At 38.7% G+C, this 19,634-nt stretch overlaps 1 protein-coding gene across 2 annotated transcripts in view; it reads left to right on the top strand.

Moving 5' to 3' along the window:
- Positions 1-19,634, top strand: part of GORASP2 (golgi reassembly stacking protein 2) — a 35,194-nt gene that overhangs the window by 13,963 nt on the left and 1,597 nt on the right. The window contains exons 1-9 of one of the 2 annotated variants that reach the window (XM_045831582.1): positions 304-353; positions 4,022-4,102; positions 5,625-5,828; positions 6,296-6,382; positions 7,094-7,224; positions 10,792-10,924; positions 12,484-12,607; positions 16,787-16,873; positions 17,958-18,068. In XM_045831582.1, coding sequence (XP_045687538.1) covers positions 5,685-5,828; positions 6,296-6,382; positions 7,094-7,224; positions 10,792-10,924; positions 12,484-12,607; positions 16,787-16,873; positions 17,958-18,068 — 817 coding nt within the window. In that variant the 5' untranslated portion in view covers positions 304-353; positions 4,022-4,102; positions 5,625-5,684. Of the gene's footprint in view, positions 1-303; positions 354-4,021; positions 4,103-5,624; positions 5,829-6,295; positions 6,383-7,093; positions 7,225-10,791; positions 10,925-12,483; positions 12,608-16,786; positions 16,874-17,957; positions 18,069-19,634 lie in introns of those variants that run through there. The other variant, XM_045831571.1, reaches the window with a different exon arrangement.

Here is a 19,634-nt window from a genome sequence, read left to right as displayed (position 1 = left end):
ATTGGAAGTGATTTTTGAGAGACAACACTTACCTCTTCCAAGCTGGCTAACATTTTATGCCTTTTTTTAATGGGTGAGATAATTAGTACATAATTAGAAAAATAGTGTCGTGTACAGGAATTAATTGGTTATAAAGATTGACCCTCAGGTGGTGATTGCAAAGTTAATAAGGAAGATGTGCTTAAGATTTGTAGGACTCCTGTCATATGTCAGAGACTTATTAGCTAAGCATTTCGTAAACTTAAACTCATTCAGTTGTTATAATAATCTTGTAAGTAGATGACCTTATCCCTTATTTGCAGATGAGAAAACTGAAGCCCATAAAGATAAACTTTCCTGAGCTCACATTGCTAGTAAGTAGGCAAAACCATGGCTCAAAACCAAGTAGTCTAGCTCTAAAACTCTATTATCTTTTTACTGTACATTTTTAAAAATCTTGTAAAGCCTTAATTATTTAATTTTCAAATTTAATCTTTTCATCTTAAATTTCTATGCTATTTGGCCCAATAATAAATGCTAAATGCCGCGTACATGCATGTGTGTGTGTTTGTGTGTGTGTGTAGAGATGGTTGAAGGAAACAATCAGCTCTCATAAGGGAGAGAAAGTATTGAAGTGGTAATATGATGCTTGAGAGATTAGATGCCTAAGAGATTGTAATCAATGGATAATATTGCCAGAGAAACTTACCTGTGTGGATGTTTAATTTGCTGTGTTGTAGATCTTACTTTCCATGCTATGAAATGTAGGAAATTTCTTTTTATGTGTATTAGGGTCAAAGAGAGCATTTCCTAGGGCTCCCTCTGCTGGCTTCTGAGCGGTGCTTAAGATACCTAATTGTCAGAGTTGTGCTGGTATTGTACTAATGATGTAAATAAATTTAAGAGAAATTCATTTCAAGGTCCGTTAGAAACAGAAGATATTGGTGTTTTAGCACATGAAAATGGAAAAATAGGGAAACTTTATTTTAGAATTCAGAGTTATTAAGTCTTTTTGAGTTTGGGGGAAGAATATGTCTAATGGCATTGGAGACTTTGCATTTCAAACAAATGGTGGTAAAACTTTATACTCAGAGGATGGCATGATAAGAATCTGTGTGAGATCAACTTTCTAAATTGGTGATGATATTACAAAAAGCACTGTCTTTAGCCATTTTTAACTGAAGGGTAAACTTTCAGAAGCCTCGGGAGAAATGTGAAGTTGATGAATGGACAAATTGGTTTCTAGATAAAATAGGATTAGATGTGAACCCTACTAAATGAAAAACTTCACTCTGAGGGAGCTCCTAGGCTTTATGCTAATTATCTTCTTCACACCTGAAGCACTTTGCACTTAATTGATAGGAACCTAATAGGCATTTCACACCTAGTAGATCTCTGCCTCTTTCCCAGCATCTCTGGGACTTTCCTCACTTTTCTTCTTTCTCCAAGCAGCCACCATTTTCCTTTAGAGCTGCCATTTGAGGAGAAATCTGTTTTCCATTTGGGGATCTAGACATTTTGCATGATAATTCAGGGAGGGGCAAAAGTAGGTTTACAGTTGTTTGAATGGAAAATAATTCAATAATTAATAAATAATACAAGCATAAACTCTGTTTCATCTGCTCACAACTGTAAAACTACTTTTGCCCCACTCTGTATATAGAACATAATAGCCCCCATTTAAGAAAACTTGAGTATACAGAAATGAAATAAGTAAATATTATTTTTATTAGAGGTAGCACTTTTAAATCCCTTTGATAATTTAACTTACAAAATGAGTTAGTCCCACATTTCTGGAAAATTTGTATAAGCAAAATCTCAGTTTTACTAAGTTAATCATTGAAAATCTTTATAATGGACAGCTAACTGTTTCTTATTGTGACCTATGGAAAAAATTTAGTTTTACTTCTTCAGAGGCAATGATAAGTGTAATTTGGCTTTAGCTAAATAAAAGGTAACATTAATCAGGAATTAGTATTATTAATCCAAGAAGTCAGGTATTAAGGGAACACATTCCAGGAACAATCTGGGTTCCATTTTGGAAGCATTAAAATTGTTTGTTACTTGTGTAAGTGGCTACAGATTTATGTATGGTTGACTGTGTGTATCTATTATTTGCATAGCCTCAGAATTAACTATTAGAACTCTTTAGCCCTGGCTCGTGTGGCTCAGTGGATTGAGTGCCAGCCTGTGAATGAAAGGGTTGCTGGTTCAATTCTCAGTTAGGGCACATGCCTGGGTTGCAGGCCAGGTCCCCAGTAGGAGGCACTTGAGAGGCAGCCATACATTGATGTTTCCCTCTCTCTCTTTCTTCCTCCTTTCCCCTCTCGCTGTAAATAAATAAACAAAATCTCTTTTTAAAAAACTCTTTAGACTATTAGAGAAAATCAGTCTACAAATATCAATGCAAACTTTGTTTTCATAGTATAGTTTTGACAGTATATAATGACACCAAGAATAAAAATTCCTTGAAAACATTATGAAAATATTTTAGAGAAGTGCAAAATGGATTGCATTAACTTTCTGCTTTTTTTTGTCATATTAACACTGTTACTAGCTACTAATTTTATTATTGCAATTTTAGAAAATATAATTTTACTTCATTTCAAAGTTGAGATACTAAACATTTGAGTTGTTAAGAAGCTAAATAACCTTTTTTCATTTTGAATTTTTTAAATTTAATTTTATTTTGATTCAGGTTGTTCAAGTACAGTTTTCTGCTTTTTAGCTCCAGTCCAGCCCAGCCCATCCCCCCAGAGAAGCTAAATAATCTTAATCCATTTAAAATCCTATGTAGGGAGGGTTGGGTGGGTGGGTTGGGATGGGAGTAAAAGAAAATTTACTCCAATTTACTCCAATTGTACTGCAAAAACAACTTAAAATTAAAAAATAATAAAATAAAATAAAGTTCTCTGTAAGTCTCACTCCACTCTTTCTTTCCAGTAGCCTCCTTACTGGACTAATAGTTGTAGAATGTTTTTGAGTTTCACCTCTACCACTAGCCAGCTGTAGGACCATAGCAAGTCACAGGATGGTTTCTTCACCTATAAAATGAACAAATTGCACAGAATCCTTTTAAGTGTTTTTAGTGCTTTGTGTCATGGAGAAACCCTTTGAGAATCCAATGGATCTTTATAGACTGAAAACTGCTGATTCATAGAAAATGTTGCATATAATTTTCAGAAGCTGCAGTGTTCCCTGAAGCCACCCACAGACCTCTTGGATTAGAGGATTTCTGATTTTCAGAACCTATAATTCTGTATTTCTACCCCACCCCACCTTGTTGTCTAGTTACACTATATTATGATCCTCATTTTTCAGACTCCTCCTGTTGGGTTTTTACTCATTTCATCATTTCAGATGTCCTTATCCCTTTATTCATCTCCACCTTTGAAAGTTCTACCCCTTTTTAAAGGACAGTTCAAATGTGTGTGTGTGTGTGTGTGTGTGTGTGTGTAGCTTCTTCAACTAGAATTAATCTTTCCCATAGAACTTTATACCTACATTTAGCGCTTCCTTTTTTGGTCTTGCAGTACAGTTATTAGAGTACTGTATGTGCTCTGTCTCCCCTTTCTCTCCTTGCCTGTTTCTCCGTAGATTATAAATGTTTTGACATCAGCTGCTGTGTTCCTGTATTAGTTTTGTAATTGAATTGTTCCTTGCTAGTAGTCATGGAATAAATACTCACTAAAAGAATTTGAATTTGTCACTTGATTATAGTAACTATCTGCTCTGTCATGTGCCTAACTGCTGGGAGGATTGCCCCCCACCCCTGCCTCCACAAAGCAGAAAGTGGTGTGAAATAGAACCATAGAGGGAAAAGCTCGTATAGGAGGTAAACTTAAAGGATGGGTAGAATTTAGGAAGCTGCAAGGATATGTATTATCTGGGAGAAATGAAAAGAAGTGGGAGAACTAGTGTGTTTTATAATTCCTTATCAATAAAATCAATCTATTTTTACAGAAAAAAAGAGGTATTAAAATTTTATTCACAGTTTTTAATTAAGCTTTGATTTTTTCATATTGGCATTTTGTTTTTACAGGTACAAGAAAATTCCCCAGGACACAGAGCTGGACTGGAGCCATTCTTTGATTTCATTGTTTCTATTAATGGATCGAGATTGGTAAGTTCAGCTTTTTGTACTTTTGTCTGTCATATTTTGTAATTTTGAAAATGGAATTTTTTAGATTATCTGGATGGATATTTATTCATTAGTTACAAACATTATAAAATATATTACAAGTTTGTAAAAATAATTATTTGTAGCCTTGGCTGGGTAGCTCAGTTGGTTAGTCCAGTACGCCAAGATTGCGGGTTCAATCCCTGGTCAAGGCACATACAAGAATCAGCCTATGAATGCATCAATAAAATGGAACAACAAATTAATGTCTGTCTGTCTGTCTGTCTCTTTCTCTGTCTTTCTCCTTTTCTTTCTCTCTCTCAAATGAATTTTTAAAAAATAAATGTTAGTAAACATATGAAAATGTCAATAGTAACATACTATATCTCATATTCCAGTGATTATTTTAAGAGAATAAAATCACTGGAGACTTTTACTTTATATGTTAAATATTTAACATATAACAAGAAATAATTAAAATGAAAATGTTTGCCTTTTAAAAAATGTCAGACTTTTTTAGGTTATTGACAAATGCGTTAATAAAGACTCTCAAATAGAAACTTGTCAGTTTCTCAAAACTTGGGAGTTTTCTTATATATAATGTTACTAGAACCAGAAAGAGAGATAATGTTCTAAAAGTGCAGAATTAAAACCACTTTTTGTAAGTTGCTTTCAGTTTACCTGTAGTAAAGTCCTTCAGGAAGGAAATTATATAATTTCAGCAAAGGAAATTCTCGCAACAATGGCTACTTGGCTGGCTTATTTTTTTCACAACAGTATTAAATTTTATCATTTACCAACATCTCCTACATAATGGCCTTTATTCATTTATGTAATGAAATATTTAACATCCTGCTTCCATTTTCTTTTCCTGCCAGTTTCAAATAAATAAATAAATAAGTGTATATTTATGAGTAGAATCCAAAATTAAACTTCAATGCCAGTAAATGTTTTAGATTTTAAAGTCAAAGTCATACCAATCCTGTTAGTAATATGACTTCTTATGGTGTATTTTGGGGTTGGTTGGTTGTGTTTTTTTTTTTTTTTAAGATTTTTTATTTATTTATTTTTAGAGAGGGAAGGGAGGGAGAAAGAGAGAGAGAGAGAAACACAATGTGCGGTTGCTGGGGGTCATGGCCTACAACCCAGGCATGGACCCTGACTGGGAATCGAACCTGTGACACTTTGGTTCGCAGCCCGCACTCAATCCACTGAGCTACGCCAGCCAGGGCGGTTTGTTTCTTTATCACTGAAGCCCTAGGTCCCTTTAACTCATGCTATGTTGGAAGTCCCACGATCTCTAGTCAGCTCTTTGAAATGAGTCCGTTGTTGCTAACATAAGAGTTGTTTTTAATGTCTTTGCTTTCTTTTAGTTGGAGGATCATTTGAATGTTAATGAACCTTTGCCATTGAATGCTTTGTGTTGATCATTAATATGACTCCAATAAGGCCATAGGTGGCTTAAATTAAAATAGTTAACATTAAATTTTTATTTATTGAGAAAAATAATTTTATGTGTTCACAGAATAAAGACAATGATACTCTTAAAGATCTACTGAAAGCCAATGTTGAAAAGCCTGTAAAAATGCTTATCTACAGTAGTAAAACACTGGAGCTACGAGAGACCTCAGTCACACCAAGTAACATGTGGGGTGGCCAGGGCTTGTTGGGAGTGAGCATTCGCTTCTGCAGCTTTGACGGGGCAAACGAAAACGTTTGGCATGTGTTGGTAGGTATTAACTCTAAGCTGTTACATGCAGTTGAAGAAGCAGTGTGGAAAGGCGTCCTAATAGTAGTTGTCTCCAGTTTGGTGAGATTGTAGGGGTGGTGGTATTGGTCTGTCTTTAGTTCTTAAAAATCAGAATTCATTGCTGTTAAAATAAGGATAATTTTTTAAAAGCATGAGGAAAAGAAGTGAATGTAGATGCCTAAGAACTATTTTTCTAATAATTTGTCCATTATAAGAAGAAATCTTAAAGCAGATAGCTACAGAAATATTTTAAATATTTATTAAATATGATTTTTAAGCTTGGAAGATTTAAAAATATTATGTTTTGTAGTTTCAGACATTATCTCTAACAAGACAGTTACAAATATAGGGGTTTTTAATTACTGTAATTAAGGATTGTGAACTATAAAATTTGGAAGATTATTTTACGTACATTAATTTTGGGGTGTGTTTTTGTGTCAATCTAGGAAGTGGAACCGAATTCTCCTGCAGCACTGGCAGGTCTTAGACCTCACAGTGATTATATCATTGGAGCAGATACTGTCATGAATGAGGTAATTAGTATGTTTATTAATAATGAAAATTATATAACATTTTCTTATTAACGGTTACGTTCAGAAGTATATTTGCATACTTTGCATTTAGAGGTGAAATTTAGATCTTTGCTGGTCAAGTTAGCTTATGCCTAAGGGTGTTGAACAGAGCATCTGGGGGGGTGTCTCATTAGGTATAGCTGTGAGGAAAAATGCCCACTGCATAGCAGTTGCACAGATTTTGTGTATGGTGTACAAAAATCGCTTATGTACCTCAACACTAAGATCCTTATTTTGGTTATTGACTTCATTTTCTCTTCTTGATAAGGTAACAAAATCGGCTCTGCTATATTAGTCAGATTCTTTTCCTTGCCTGTTAGCTAGTGGGAGCATATATTGCCAAGAGAGAAAAATAAGGCGACCACATAACCAGATATAGAGCAAAAGCAGAATATGGAGAATTTGGCTGTAGAAGAATTTTACTAAAACTGCTGACTAGGTCTTATGGAACTGGACATAGGCCTTGCACATAGTAAATAGGTAACATATTAAACCTTATTTGGAGTATTAGTTTTACGAAATGATTTTTGTGTCTAAGGCAGGGTCCACAATGTGTGTGTGTGTGTGTGTGGTTTGAAGTTTCCAAGTAATTCTGATATTAGGCAGGTTTGAGCCCCAGTGTTCTAAGATTCAGTAACATAAAAATATTTTTCTCCTGTGATGCCTTTGCAGTCTGAAGATCTGTTCAGCCTTATTGAATCACATGAAGCAAAACCATTGAAACTGTATGTGTATAATACAGACACTGATAACTGTCGAGAAGTGATTATTACACCAAATTCTGCGTGGGGTGGAGAAGGCAGGTAAGGTCATTGTTTAGACTAAGTTATTTATGACTAAGTTAAACTTTGATGTATTGTAAAAATTGTTTTTATTCTGAAACAAGTTAGTGGTTTATTATTATAAGACTTCTTGAGAAATGGAAAATATTGACCTAGACTATTAAATCAAATAATTCTTTTTTTATTTTAGAGAGAGAAATAATCATTTATTCTTTCACTTATTTAAGCATTCACTGATTGATTCTTGTATGTACCCTGATCAGTAACTGAACCCTCAAGCTTGCCTTATCGGGACGATGCTCTGACCAACGGAGCTGCCCAGCCCTGGCCCCTATTTGTTTTTTTAAAGCACATATTTAGGGAGACTGGTATATATACGATAGCTCTTTTCTTTACTGATCTAAGCTCACAGCCGTATTTGGTTTTGTTTTGTTATTTTAATAAAATAGTTCAGTTTTATTTTATTTTCCTAATTCCCTTCCCCAACAATGGGACAATACAGTGTAACTTTCTCTAGCTGCTGAGAAAATTTCTTAGACTTTGTGGGAACTGTTGACTTTCAGAAATAGGCTAATTTCAACCAAAAGTTTGCAGCAACAATAAAATGCACTTAGAAAGAGGATCAAGCCAAGCAGGTAAATCAGTTTTCTGGGACTGTTTATCAAGTCAATTCCTTAATTTCAAAAAGTCAGACCAAAACAAAACATGCTGATTTGCATTGCTTTTTTAGGTCTTTCTGCTGTTGTTTAAATTGTACAAAATTTTCACTATTTTGAAAATTCTAAGAGCCTTTTTTAATTTGAGGAATTATTGAACATAAGTCATGATTATAGGAAAGCTGAGGGTTTGGAAACTTCCAAGTGTTTTGTAAAAATCTGGCATTTGCTGGGTAAAGGATGACTTAGTTGACACAGGCAGACAAAGCCTCTGTTTACTCACTTACCTTTACCCACACTGCCTGGGATTCTGCAGCTGAACATGCATTGCCACCAGCATCCCAAGTCGTTGGAATTTGAGAAAATGAGATGGAAGTATTTTAAGAATCTGGTCTGTCTGAGGCAATACTTTTGATGAAGTCATCATTGTCCATTGTCCATGTTTATAACCACAGAAATATGATCCTTTCAAGGCATTCAAAGTCCACTAATTTCAGATTGACTGCCTCGTAAACTATATTTGCAGAGAAACTGCTGTATTTATTAGAATGGCAAATTTTCAGTTTACAAAAGAAACTGATAGTTTCTCCAGTTAGGACACTAACATTCCAGGTTTAGTATTGGGTTAGCCAAAATGTCTGTTACGCTTTTTCATAAAATAAAAAACACATTTTTTTCATTTTCACCAATAACTTTATTGATTTGGATATTTTGAGTATGTCGGCTATCTCTAGCGGGTAGAGGCAGTGGGTGCTGCTGAACATCTTCCAACACATAACACACCCCCACAGCAAAGAATTATTTAGCCAGAATGTCAGTTGTGCCAAGATAACTTTGCAAACCACTTTTGACACATTCGATCAGTCACAGCAACTTCTCCATACACTGCATGAATCTTTTTTTGAAGTTCAGTTGCATTTTTACCTTAAAAGAATAAAGCAATGTGTCAAAAGTGTTGTGTATCTTCTTCATCTTCAGTATTAAAATGGCTACACAGAAATTCACCAATTTTGGTGCATTTGTTTTGAATGCACATTGATATGACAGCTGTCAACAATACAATCTAACAAACTTTTTTCAAATGACATTAAAGACAACTAAGCACTACTAGAGCCATTCTACAGAAAGAAAAAAAAACACGTAATGGACTTTTTGGCCAACCCAATACCACAAGAGTGCTTGGTGAGCCTGGAATCGAAGTACAAGTGGAAGTTCTGCAGGTGGTGAAGTCATCACTGGTTCTTTAATTTTTAATTACACTGCTACATTCTTGTTCTTGGAGCCCTTCTTTTCTAGACTTTGGCAGTTATTCCTCTTGTTTGGCAGACCTTTGTCCTTTTGTCGTGGTTTAGAAACATCCATCAGGCACTGCTGATCAGTCACATACAGACCACTTTCCCGAACCTGCCCTCATTTGGCATATGTCTACCTCTAGTTTTCCTTCCTTAGAGGCTGGCCACGTGTCTTTCATTTGAGCATATTTCTCTTAGTTTTCATTCTTGAGCAAGTTTGCAGAAGGTCTTGCTGTTGCCTCAATGGCCTCTCTACTACCAACTAGTTATTAAGAAGCACCTTGTTTTAAAATGCAGCTACCTCCGAGAGGCTGTCATTGATCAGTATAAATTAATCTTACTTTCTTCCTCCAAATTTATCTGAGACCCAGTTCAGTAAGAATTGCAGTTTTGATGGTAGAAGGGAGGAAAAATGAGAGAAGAAGTAACAAGTGATTTTGTGATATGAAGCATCATTGGAAAATCGGATTTGGGTAGAGCTGAAGTTCATCACTGCCTGCCCTCCCAGCTGTTGGTGGGGCAGTACACATGGAAATGATAAGTGCTGTGGCAAGGGAGAGGCGCAGACGTGTCTGTGCATGGCCTACACAGACAGCATCAAGTAGTTTGGGAGATAAAAGCAACCATGGAAGAAACATGGTTGGAACCTGATTGTGATGGGCCTTAAATAACCAGGGTCAGGAATGTGTGCGTACTTTGGGCAGCGGGACTATCAGTGGGGCTTCCTCGGTTCCTGTCAGTAGAGCCCACCTGTCATTGTTGTAAACAGACATGAGTTTATTGTGGAATCACTCATATAATCAAAGAACCAGCTAAAGAATCAAACTTGGAAAGGACAGGACTCAGAACACCTATAGGGATTTAAAGAGTAAGTAGTGACAGTTTCATCAGTATTCTACTGAAGGGATGAGCCGTTTTTGTTTTTCTGTGGCTCTCAAGATTTGTAGCCATGGACAAGAGAGTTGATAGGCCTGGCTTTGGTCATTAGCCACTCCTTAGTTTGGGTGGAAGAGGCCCCATGATTGACAGTCACACCAGCACTGCACAATGGCAAAGAAAGAATTCTCCAAAGAAAAGAAGGAAAAATAAATATTGGTAGGCCACAGACTATGGAAAGAAGCAGTGTGATCATATCATTTAAAAGATGGGCTCTGGTAGTAGTAGGAGGATGAATTAGAAGGAATCTGGATTAATTTGGATTGATTTGTGTCAGGTTCTGAAACGGAACTCCGAGATATGTAAATGACATCATCATATGGAAGTGCTTAGACATCTTCTGTGGAAAGACTGTCATTCATTCAGCAAATGATTATTCAGTGTCTGCCTTGTACCAGGAGCTGTCAAGGCATTAAACAAGACAAGGCCTCTGCTATCAAGAACCTTAACATTTTATTAGGGGAGACGAAAATAAATAACTATGCAGTGTGTTAGATGGTGATCAAGGCTTGAAGAAAAATAAAGGAGAGGGTAGTTAGTGTCCGTAGAGCAGAGAAGGGTGCTGTTTCATAAAAGGATGGTCAGAGGAGACCTCTGATAAGATGACATATTTAAAAGAATGGAAATTTGTTTTTATATTTAAAAATATCAATGAAATGCAAGCTATGATTGATAACAGTATTTAAAAATATATATTTTCATAGCCTAGGGTGTGGCATTGGATATGGTTATTTGCATCGAATACCTACACGCCCCTTTGAAGAAGGAAAGAAAATTTCTCTTCCAGGACAGATGACCAGTGCACCTATTGCTCCCCTTAAAGATGGGTTTACGGAGGTAAGATAACTTACTACCTGGTTATATCAAAGTTTTCACCAAAATGAGTCAGGTGTTGGTGTGTGTGGTGGTAGCACTAATTGAGATAGGGCAGATGATGAGTTAAGTATTGACCATGTTGAATTTGAATATCCATTTGGATATCCTACAGGTCTGGATTTTAAGAAAGAGGACAAGGTTAGTGATGGGGATTTGGAAATCATCAGCAAAGAGAAGGCAGTTTAACCCAGTGAGTGCTGATAAAAGTTGTCAAGGGGTTGGCCCTAGGTAGGCCAAAGGACTGAAGTTGGAATCTTGAACATGTCTAGTGTCTAAATGGATGGGCAGAGGAAGGGGACCCAGCAGAGGAAGCTTGGGAGAAGTCCCAGAGGAGACTAAAGTTTCAAGAAAAAGGGAAAAGGAAGGTAAATGGTGAATGATAAAGTGATGATAGCTGGTGCTTACTGTTTCGAGTAACTTAACTGGGAAAGCAAAGAATGCTAGTTGTGTGGGAACTACCACAGGATCAAAATGAAGCTTTTTCAGAAATAAGAGATATTTGCACAGGACTAAAGGCTTTTAGAATGTTTCTATGCAGACTTCACAGGATGGTTAACTCTTGTGTGCATGATTGAATCAAAACCAAACATCCAAAAAGAAAATGCTACAGTTGCAAAGAAAGGGCTGTGACCACTGTCATTTTATGGTACACAGTGTGACCATTCCCCGATTCTAGAGGAAGTGACACAGGAGCTGTGAATAAATACAACCTCTGCTCCCTCTTCATCCCCGCCACTGGCTCATGGCCAGAGCCAATGTAGTTATGAGTTCAGACTCCTCTGACCGTATCTGCTCCCCTAACCAGATGAACCTGTGGGGCAGTCAGAAGGCCAGAGGGTGAAGTGGCGGCTAGAGAAAGGGGCCAGCATGCAAGTCACGTTGAAATGTGCCAGAGGGCACTGGAGCTGGCAGAAAATACTGAGAGGTGAAACCCCCAGCTCCCACCCCCATCACCCATCTGTAGAGACTCCATGTAGACTCACTCATTTTCTCTTGCTGGAAGGTGAAGATCTGGCCGCCACATTTATTCATTGATGAGAAAAGATGAAGGTGGACTTAAGAGGTTAGACATCTTGAGAAACTTACAAGGAATCTATCATGACTTTAAGTCTTCCAGGTGATTTCTTCCATGAGCAATGAAAGTTAAAAACAAAAACGGGCTGAGAATTCAGAGAAGAGGAAAGCAGTGCTGTTACAAGGGTTGAGTAAAGTGATTTTTGGATGGTCAGGAAGGAGGAGAGAGTAGAATCTCCTCCTAGTGTGGAAGTAGCTAGAACAGGGTGTGTAGCAGTTTAGATTCCATGTGTCAGGAAATGAAGCGACAGAGTGCGCAGAGGTTTGCAGTTCCCGGTCCTTGGCGTGTATCAGAATTCGGTAGGAGTGTCTGAAGGCAGAGTGCCAGGTGAAAACTTTTGATAGCTAGTATATGATCAAAAAATATATAGGACTGGTGAGAGCTAACTTTTATGTTTTCTTTTAACTGTATCTGAGTGGGGTTTATTTTCTTTCTTTTTTGGAAGGTCCAGCTGTCCTCGGTTAATCCCCCGTCTTTGTCACCACCAGGAACTACAGAGATTGAACAGGGTCTGTCTGGACTTTCTATTAGCACAACTCCACCAGCTGTCAGTAATGTTCTCAGTACAGGTATATAGAAAAATGTATTCTGTTTTTCAAGTCTGTTTTTGTTTCACATAATACTCTGTTCTGTCTTGCTCTGCATTGACAGGCCCTGCCTGCATGTGAAAGTTAGAACTGAATCACCGGGCACTGTACACACCGGGCAAGCATTTACACCTCTCCATGGATTTCAGACTTTGGGCTTCTCTTAATGTTGCACAAGTTGTAGACTCAGGACTCTGCCTTTAAATTGTGTCTAATTGCTCTGTTTACTCAACAAATGTTTGCGTATCTCCTAGGTGGTAGACACTGGGGACACAGAAGTGAGTGGGAGGCCATTCCTTTCATAGGGCTCAGTCTTGCTCAGAAAACATGTGTCTATCTCCTTTTCTTTATTCCTTGTTCTATTTGTTTTAATTTTTTAAACAGCTTTATCAATATCTAATTCATCTACCATCTATTTCACCCATTTAAAGTGTACAGTTCAGTGGGGGTTTTTTAGTATATTTGCAGAGTTGTGTAATCATCACTTCAGTCAATTTGAGAACATTTTACTACCCCAGAAGAAACCCTGCACCCATTATCAGTCACTCCGTATTTCTCCCCTGAGCCCCCAGGCCCAGGCAATTACTCATCCACTTTCTGTGGACTTGCTAATGTAGGCATTTTGCATATGTAGTGTTCTGTTACTGGCTTCATTTTAAATAAATAATGTTTTTAAGGTTCATTCATGCCATAACATATATTAATACTTCACTCCTTTTTCATTCCTTTTTATGGCTAAATATTGTTTCATTGGATGGATATTCCACATTTCATTTATCTATTCATCAATTGAGGTACACTTTTTGGCCATTATTAATAATGCTGCTGTGAACATTTGTGTTCAAGTTTTTTTATGTGAACACGTTACCATTTTTCTTGATTATATACATAGGCATGGAATTGCTTTGTCACATAACATTTTTATTTTTAGATTTTATTTATTTTTAGAGGGGAGGGGAGGGAGAGAGAGGGGGACAGAAATATCAATGTGTGGTTGTCTCTCGAGCACTCCCTACTGGGGACATGGCCTGCAACCCAGGCGTGTGTCTTAACCAGGAATCAAACCAGCGACTCCTTGCTTCACAGTCTGGCACTCAGTCCACTGAGCCACACCAGCCAGGGCACATGATATAACTCTTAACTTGGTATGTTGATAGTTTATTTTTCTCTTTCCCTTTTTTAAATCTTTTGTTTTTCTGGTTTTCTTTCTTCATAATACCAACAGTATATTATGTATTCAAATTTTAAGTGAGTTAAATACTGACATAGTGTAGTTTCATTTCATTAATACCTTCCATTCTTGAGCCTTTTAAAATATTTATATTCAAAATTTGCTTATATGCCCCTTTGTTCTGGCATGGACTTAAAACAGCCCACTGAGCCCTGACCAGTGTGGCTCGGTTGGGCATTGTCCTGCAAAACAAAAAAGTCACTGGTTCAATTCCCAGTCAGGACACATGCCTGGGTTGCATGTTCCGTCCCCAGTCAGGGCATGTACGAGAGGCAACCAATTGATGTTTCCCTCTCTCTCTTACAAAGAAAAATAAATAAATAAATAAATAAAAATAAAAAACAGCCCACCAAGATATACTTAAGGTCAACAGTATAAACTCTGGAGTTGGTCCCCTAGGTTCAAATTCCAGCTTTTGGGGGGATTTTTGTTTTATTTTACAAAGATATATTTTTCTAGATGAAACTTTACATTTTAATGTTTTGTAATTTAAAATTTTAGACGTACTCAAAAGTAGGTAGAATAGTTTAATGAACCCCCACTACCCAGCTTCATTGATTATCAATATGGTGGCCTGTCCCCCACCCCTACTCTTTGTGAAATGTTTCTTCAGCTTTATTGAGGTTAATGTGTGTGCCGTAAAATTAACTCGCTGCATGGGTCCAGCTCAGTGCCGTCGGTGTTTATGGAGTTGTGCGGTCATCACCACAGTTCAGTTCCAGAACGGTGCCTCGGTGCTGGTGGATAGTGATGTCATTAGCATCAAGTCTTAGGTATAGTTAGAAAGGATTTTAAAGTTTGTTTTATTCAAGATGTGTTTCATGCTATTATGACTTTTTTCTTATATCCCATCAAATGCTCCTATCGTTTATTCCTGAGTAGACTTAGTAAAGGTGGGTTGGGGTACTTCCCAAGGCAGCAGCTGTATCTGTGTCTTAATAACTCTCACCTGCTTTAGAGTGTGCGTTCCACTGCCTTATGAGCACTCTTCTGATTTTAGGGCACAGCTGACATCTCTCTTCAAGTCCCAGTTTCTTTTCTGACTTTTTAAATCTTCTCTTACTGCATTGCAGTTATACTTGTATAGTCATACAAGCATATGCACTGATCGAACTCCTTGGCCTTATTATTACACTACAGAGAAATGGCTCCTCAAATATTAAAAGACAGACATTTAAATAAAGCAGTAATTGCTCGAAAGAGACTGAGAAATACAATTTTCATTTTAAGTCAATTTAAAAATACTCAAATGTTCTAGCATCATAGCATGTGAAAAATTGTTTTTTGATAGGCATTTATTTTTGTGTCTTTGCTTTTAATTATATTGCTACAAAGTAGCCCAAACAGTTACTGTGGAAATCAGGAAGTAAGGGTTTTTAAAAATAACTACTTTGTGGATTGATAATTTTTATTTAAAAATTTTTTTAAAGATCTTATTTCTTTATTTTTAGAGAAGAGGGAAGGGAGGAAGAGAGGGAGAAAAACATCAGTGTGTGGTTGCCTCTCATGAGCCCTCTACTGGGGACCTGGCCCACAACCCAGACATGTGCCCTGACTGGGAATTGAACTGGCAACCTTTGGTTCACAAGCTGGCACTCCATCCACTGAGCTACACCATCCAGAGCAGGATTGATAATTTTTAGATTATGAGTTTTAGAAAATAAATATATCTTTTTGAAATGGCATTAATCAGTGTGGCCTTTTTGGTACACCACACACACACACACACTTCCTGAGCACGTTCATTGCTCATTTTCTCTGCAGAGAACTTAACACCATTTTACATGCTGTGTATTTTACTGGTTTGATACTGGTCTCCCTTTCTTCTCCTGCCCTTCATTAGAATGTGGGTTTCCTGAAGGTAGTGATTCCTATTTTCTTCATGCTCTAAAGTGCCTCAGGGTCTAGGACAATGTCTGACGTATAATAGGTAACCCCCCAAAACTTGAGTGAATGAACACACCAACCAACCATCCAACCCCTTTGAGAATATGATAAAAGCAAAGAATCCTCTTCTACTTTTGCATAGTTCTAGTTTCTGCAGGAAAGTAAATACATGAATAAATAAATACCTGAAGATGGTTCCTTCATACTTTTGGGCATAGTTTATTCCTGCTACGACTGTATTTAGGCAGATCTCTATAAGACAAAATCTAGAATCCATGTGCAGTATTACTTTTGTTTTGACATCAGCAAAGTCTCCCTATGGGTAGGTGATGGTCTTTCTTGGGCGTCGTTATAAGTTACTTATACGTGAAGAACATAACCTCCTCAAGCTAACATCAGTGAAAGTGGGAATGTACTAGACTTCAGACTGTCACAGAACCTACGGTCAAAAAGAAGTGGAGATTCAGGAAACCAGGTTATCCTCTCCATCTCTGGAGGTCCACCTGCTCTTTCATCTCTTTCCGGTCATCTGCATTGTTCTCCTCTTTCCGAGACCAGCATTCACGGCTTCACATGGCATATCCCTCGCACCCTTCCCTCAGCCTTAGGTACCCACGGTTTCGTAGTTCAGGAGTCCAGCGGAGATTGGCTAGAATCCTTCTTATTCTTTCCATTACTTTCTTTATTTAAATTGTAGAATACTTGTGTTCTATTTCCAAATTTTTAAAACAGTTTTCTAATCTAACCCTGCTTAGGTCAAGTATAAAACTCTCATCCAGTGAGCTTGGCTGGGATGCTTGCAGAGCCTCCCGCCCTCTTGGTCTAGGGTCTGTTAACAGCTTCCATCAGGGACCATGGGCAGAGTAGATAAGCCAGCTAGGACACAGAGTGACACAGCCAGAAACCAACTAAACGACCTCTCACTGAGTGAAGACCTGGCCGCTGCGGGAGAGGGGAGACTGAGCACTGTCTTACTGTAGTCTGGTCATTCTTTATCAGCTGGGTTTGTTATCACTTCTTTAAATACTGTGCTTTTATTTTAGGTGTACCAACAGTACCATTATTGCCACCACAAGTAAACCAGTCCCTCACTTCTGTGCCATCAATGAGTCCAGCCACTACATTACCAGGTAAGCGGTGGGAGACTAGAGGTATGTGCAGTAGCAGCATTACTGACCTTTTGCATCTTAAAAAAAAACAGTGAAAAAAATCTTACACCTATATGATGACTTCTTATGTCTTTTAGTCTCATTTTACCTCTGTAACTTTATGATACAGGAGAGCAAGAGGTAACTAGCTGTTCCTTACCTGCGTCCAACTTACTCGCTCCCACCCCCTGCTCGCTGCCCCTGCCCCCCGTGCACAGGAGGCAGGAGTGAGGAGTACGCGCAGGTTCTGCTCTTCAGGTTCTGCTCTTCAGCGCTTCCTTAGTTGGGGCTTCCTAATAGTTGTTCCTGTGAACACACGTTGCGCCCCCGAGGAGATGCTCCTTATTTGGGTCTTTAGGAGCTCGAATGTCAGGTTTTGGTTTATTTCTCTTACTGTCTCCAGTGAAGACCAAGTTCCTTTATCTTGCAAATAACAATCGAATATTATTTCAGTGATCGAATATATTTGCATTGTGAGAAACTTTAATTATATGGCTAAAGATGTCACACAGACATACGAAGCCATCATTAATCTGCTAAGCAAGTGTGTGCACACACAGACAGTGATAAAGCAGGTGTAATAAAATGTCAACATTTGGGGAATTTGAGTGAAAAAGGTGTATGTGGGGATTCTTTATATCAACTGATTTTTGTAACTCTAAGTCTGAAATTATTTCAGAATTTAAAAAACGGTGGCGGGGTGGAAAAGCCAGAGAGTCTGTAAACTCAGCCAACAAAGAAAAATTCAGTTCCATTTACTACCATACTTGCTGGCATAAATCGGTACTTTCTTGAGACACTCGGGCTTCATCATTCTCGCCCTGGTGTTTAGAAGTATTCGTGTTTGTCTTAACCCTCACCCACATAGCCATCTGATCACGTAGCTCTAGAAAGACATTTTGCTTCAGTGAGATTTTGTTGTTAATGTTGTTACAATACAAAGCTGCCATATAAGTGGACTTGTAGTTTTCTCACTTCAAAGTGGGTAGTACTTTTTTCAACACACAGGGATTGAATGTTTTCCCCAGGGAAACCGGTTTACCTTTTGTTCTCACCTTCTCTTCAGGTCTGATGCCTCTACCAGCAGGACTGCCTAACCTGCCCGCCCTTCCCAACCTGAACCTCCCCGCGCCGCACCTCCTGCCTGGCGTCAGCCTCCCGGAGCTCGTGAGCCCGGGTATGTCGCCTGTCTCGCCTCCCTAGGATGTTGTCTAGTAAAAAGCTCGATCCAGGAAAGCCAGCCTCCATTTCAGTTTGGTTTTTTTTTTTTTTTTTTGGAAAAAGAGATTAAGTTTAATAAACCTCAGCTGCTTCAAATCAGTATTAATCTATTTTATTTAAAAATAAGAGGAAGAAATGTATGTTTGTGATTCTCCTCTGCCTGGCCGCCTGTCCTCCTCCTCTCTCCTTTCCCAGCACCCTGACAGCTCACGCCCCATGAAGGCCAGTTGTGAAAAAGCAGAGCAGGTGTGCACATCGCACGGCCGTCACTGCAGTGGGTGCACGGTGTGCGTTCGCCCAGTGGGGTCAGCGCACGTCCTGTGCTGCTCCTTGCGTGTTGGGCGCTGCCGCCCGTGGTGCCTGCCTTGTGTAGCCCGGGCCCAGCAGCACGCTGTGACACTGGCACCCCTGCTCAGCCGGATGGCTTATTTCTTCACACATACTTGTTATTTAATATGTAGTCTTTATTGTTGGCATGTTTTTATAATAAAAACTAGGAGATTGTAGCTGCAAATAGTTAAGTGAGCAGCTATTCAAAGTGCTTACACCCAGATTTCATGCACTAATGACAGTGAAGCAGCAGAGTCCCACTAGTTTGCTCTTCCAGTTAATGATCACCCAGGTTGCCTTTGACTTTGAGATGGCCATGTGTCAGGGCTGACCCTTCTTTGCTGTAAACTCTAATGCTTACTGTCTTGGTGCTCCCTTTGTCTTTTCTTTCGTGCCCTGTATTCTTGGCTTTTTCCTCTGTTCTTTCCCCAAACTGACAGACTCGAAGAGGTTTGACCAGCCCAGTGGTTGCCCTGAGCCTGTTGTACAACCTGCCTTTCCTTTGTTTCTTTTTTTACATTTTTTAAAGATTTTATTTATTTTTAGAGAGAAGGGGAGGGAAGGAGAAAGAGAAGGAAAGAAATATTAATGTATGGTTGCCTCTTACTCGTCCTCTATTAGGGACCTGGCCTGCAACCCAGGCATGTGCCCTGACTGGGAATCAAACCAGTGACCCTTTGGTTCCCAGCCCACGCTCAATCCACTGAGCTACACCAGCCAGGGCTCCTTTGTTTCTTAAATAAGTAAAGCTCTTGCCCTGGCTGGTGTGGCTCAGTTGGTTGGGAGATTTTCTGCAAAGCAAAAGGCCACAGTTCAAATTCTGGTCAGGGCACGTGCCTGGGTTGCGGGCTCTGTCCCCAGTAGGGGTCAGTACTAGATACAGGCAACCGATTGATGTTTCCCTCACATATCGATGTTTCTCTCACTTACTTTCTCCCTCCCCTCCTCTTTTTTAATTAATTAAAATCTTTTTAAAAAGAAGTAACTTCTTTTCCTTTATTTTGCATTTTAAAATCATCACAATAAATCCACGAAGTATAAATAGTTGCCCTCAGTCTTGTGGCTTGAGCAGAGGCTGGGTGCTGACACTGAGGCTGATGCAGGGGCTCTGTGGCAGAGCGCCCTCCACAGGCTTTCCCCGAGGGCTGGCCTCTGTGCCGGCTCTGACTCGGCTTGCGGCTGTCCTGGGGGA

This window comes from Phyllostomus hastatus, unplaced genomic scaffold, assembly GCF_019186645.2.
Source record: "Phyllostomus hastatus isolate PE091 unplaced genomic scaffold, TTU_PhHast_1.1 phas_contig_1, whole genome shotgun sequence".
NCBI classification, from domain to species: Eukaryota; Metazoa; Chordata; class Mammalia; order Chiroptera; family Phyllostomidae; genus Phyllostomus; species Phyllostomus hastatus.
The sequence above is the reverse complement of the archived record's forward strand: the minus strand, read 5'-3'. Positions and strand labels throughout refer to the sequence as shown.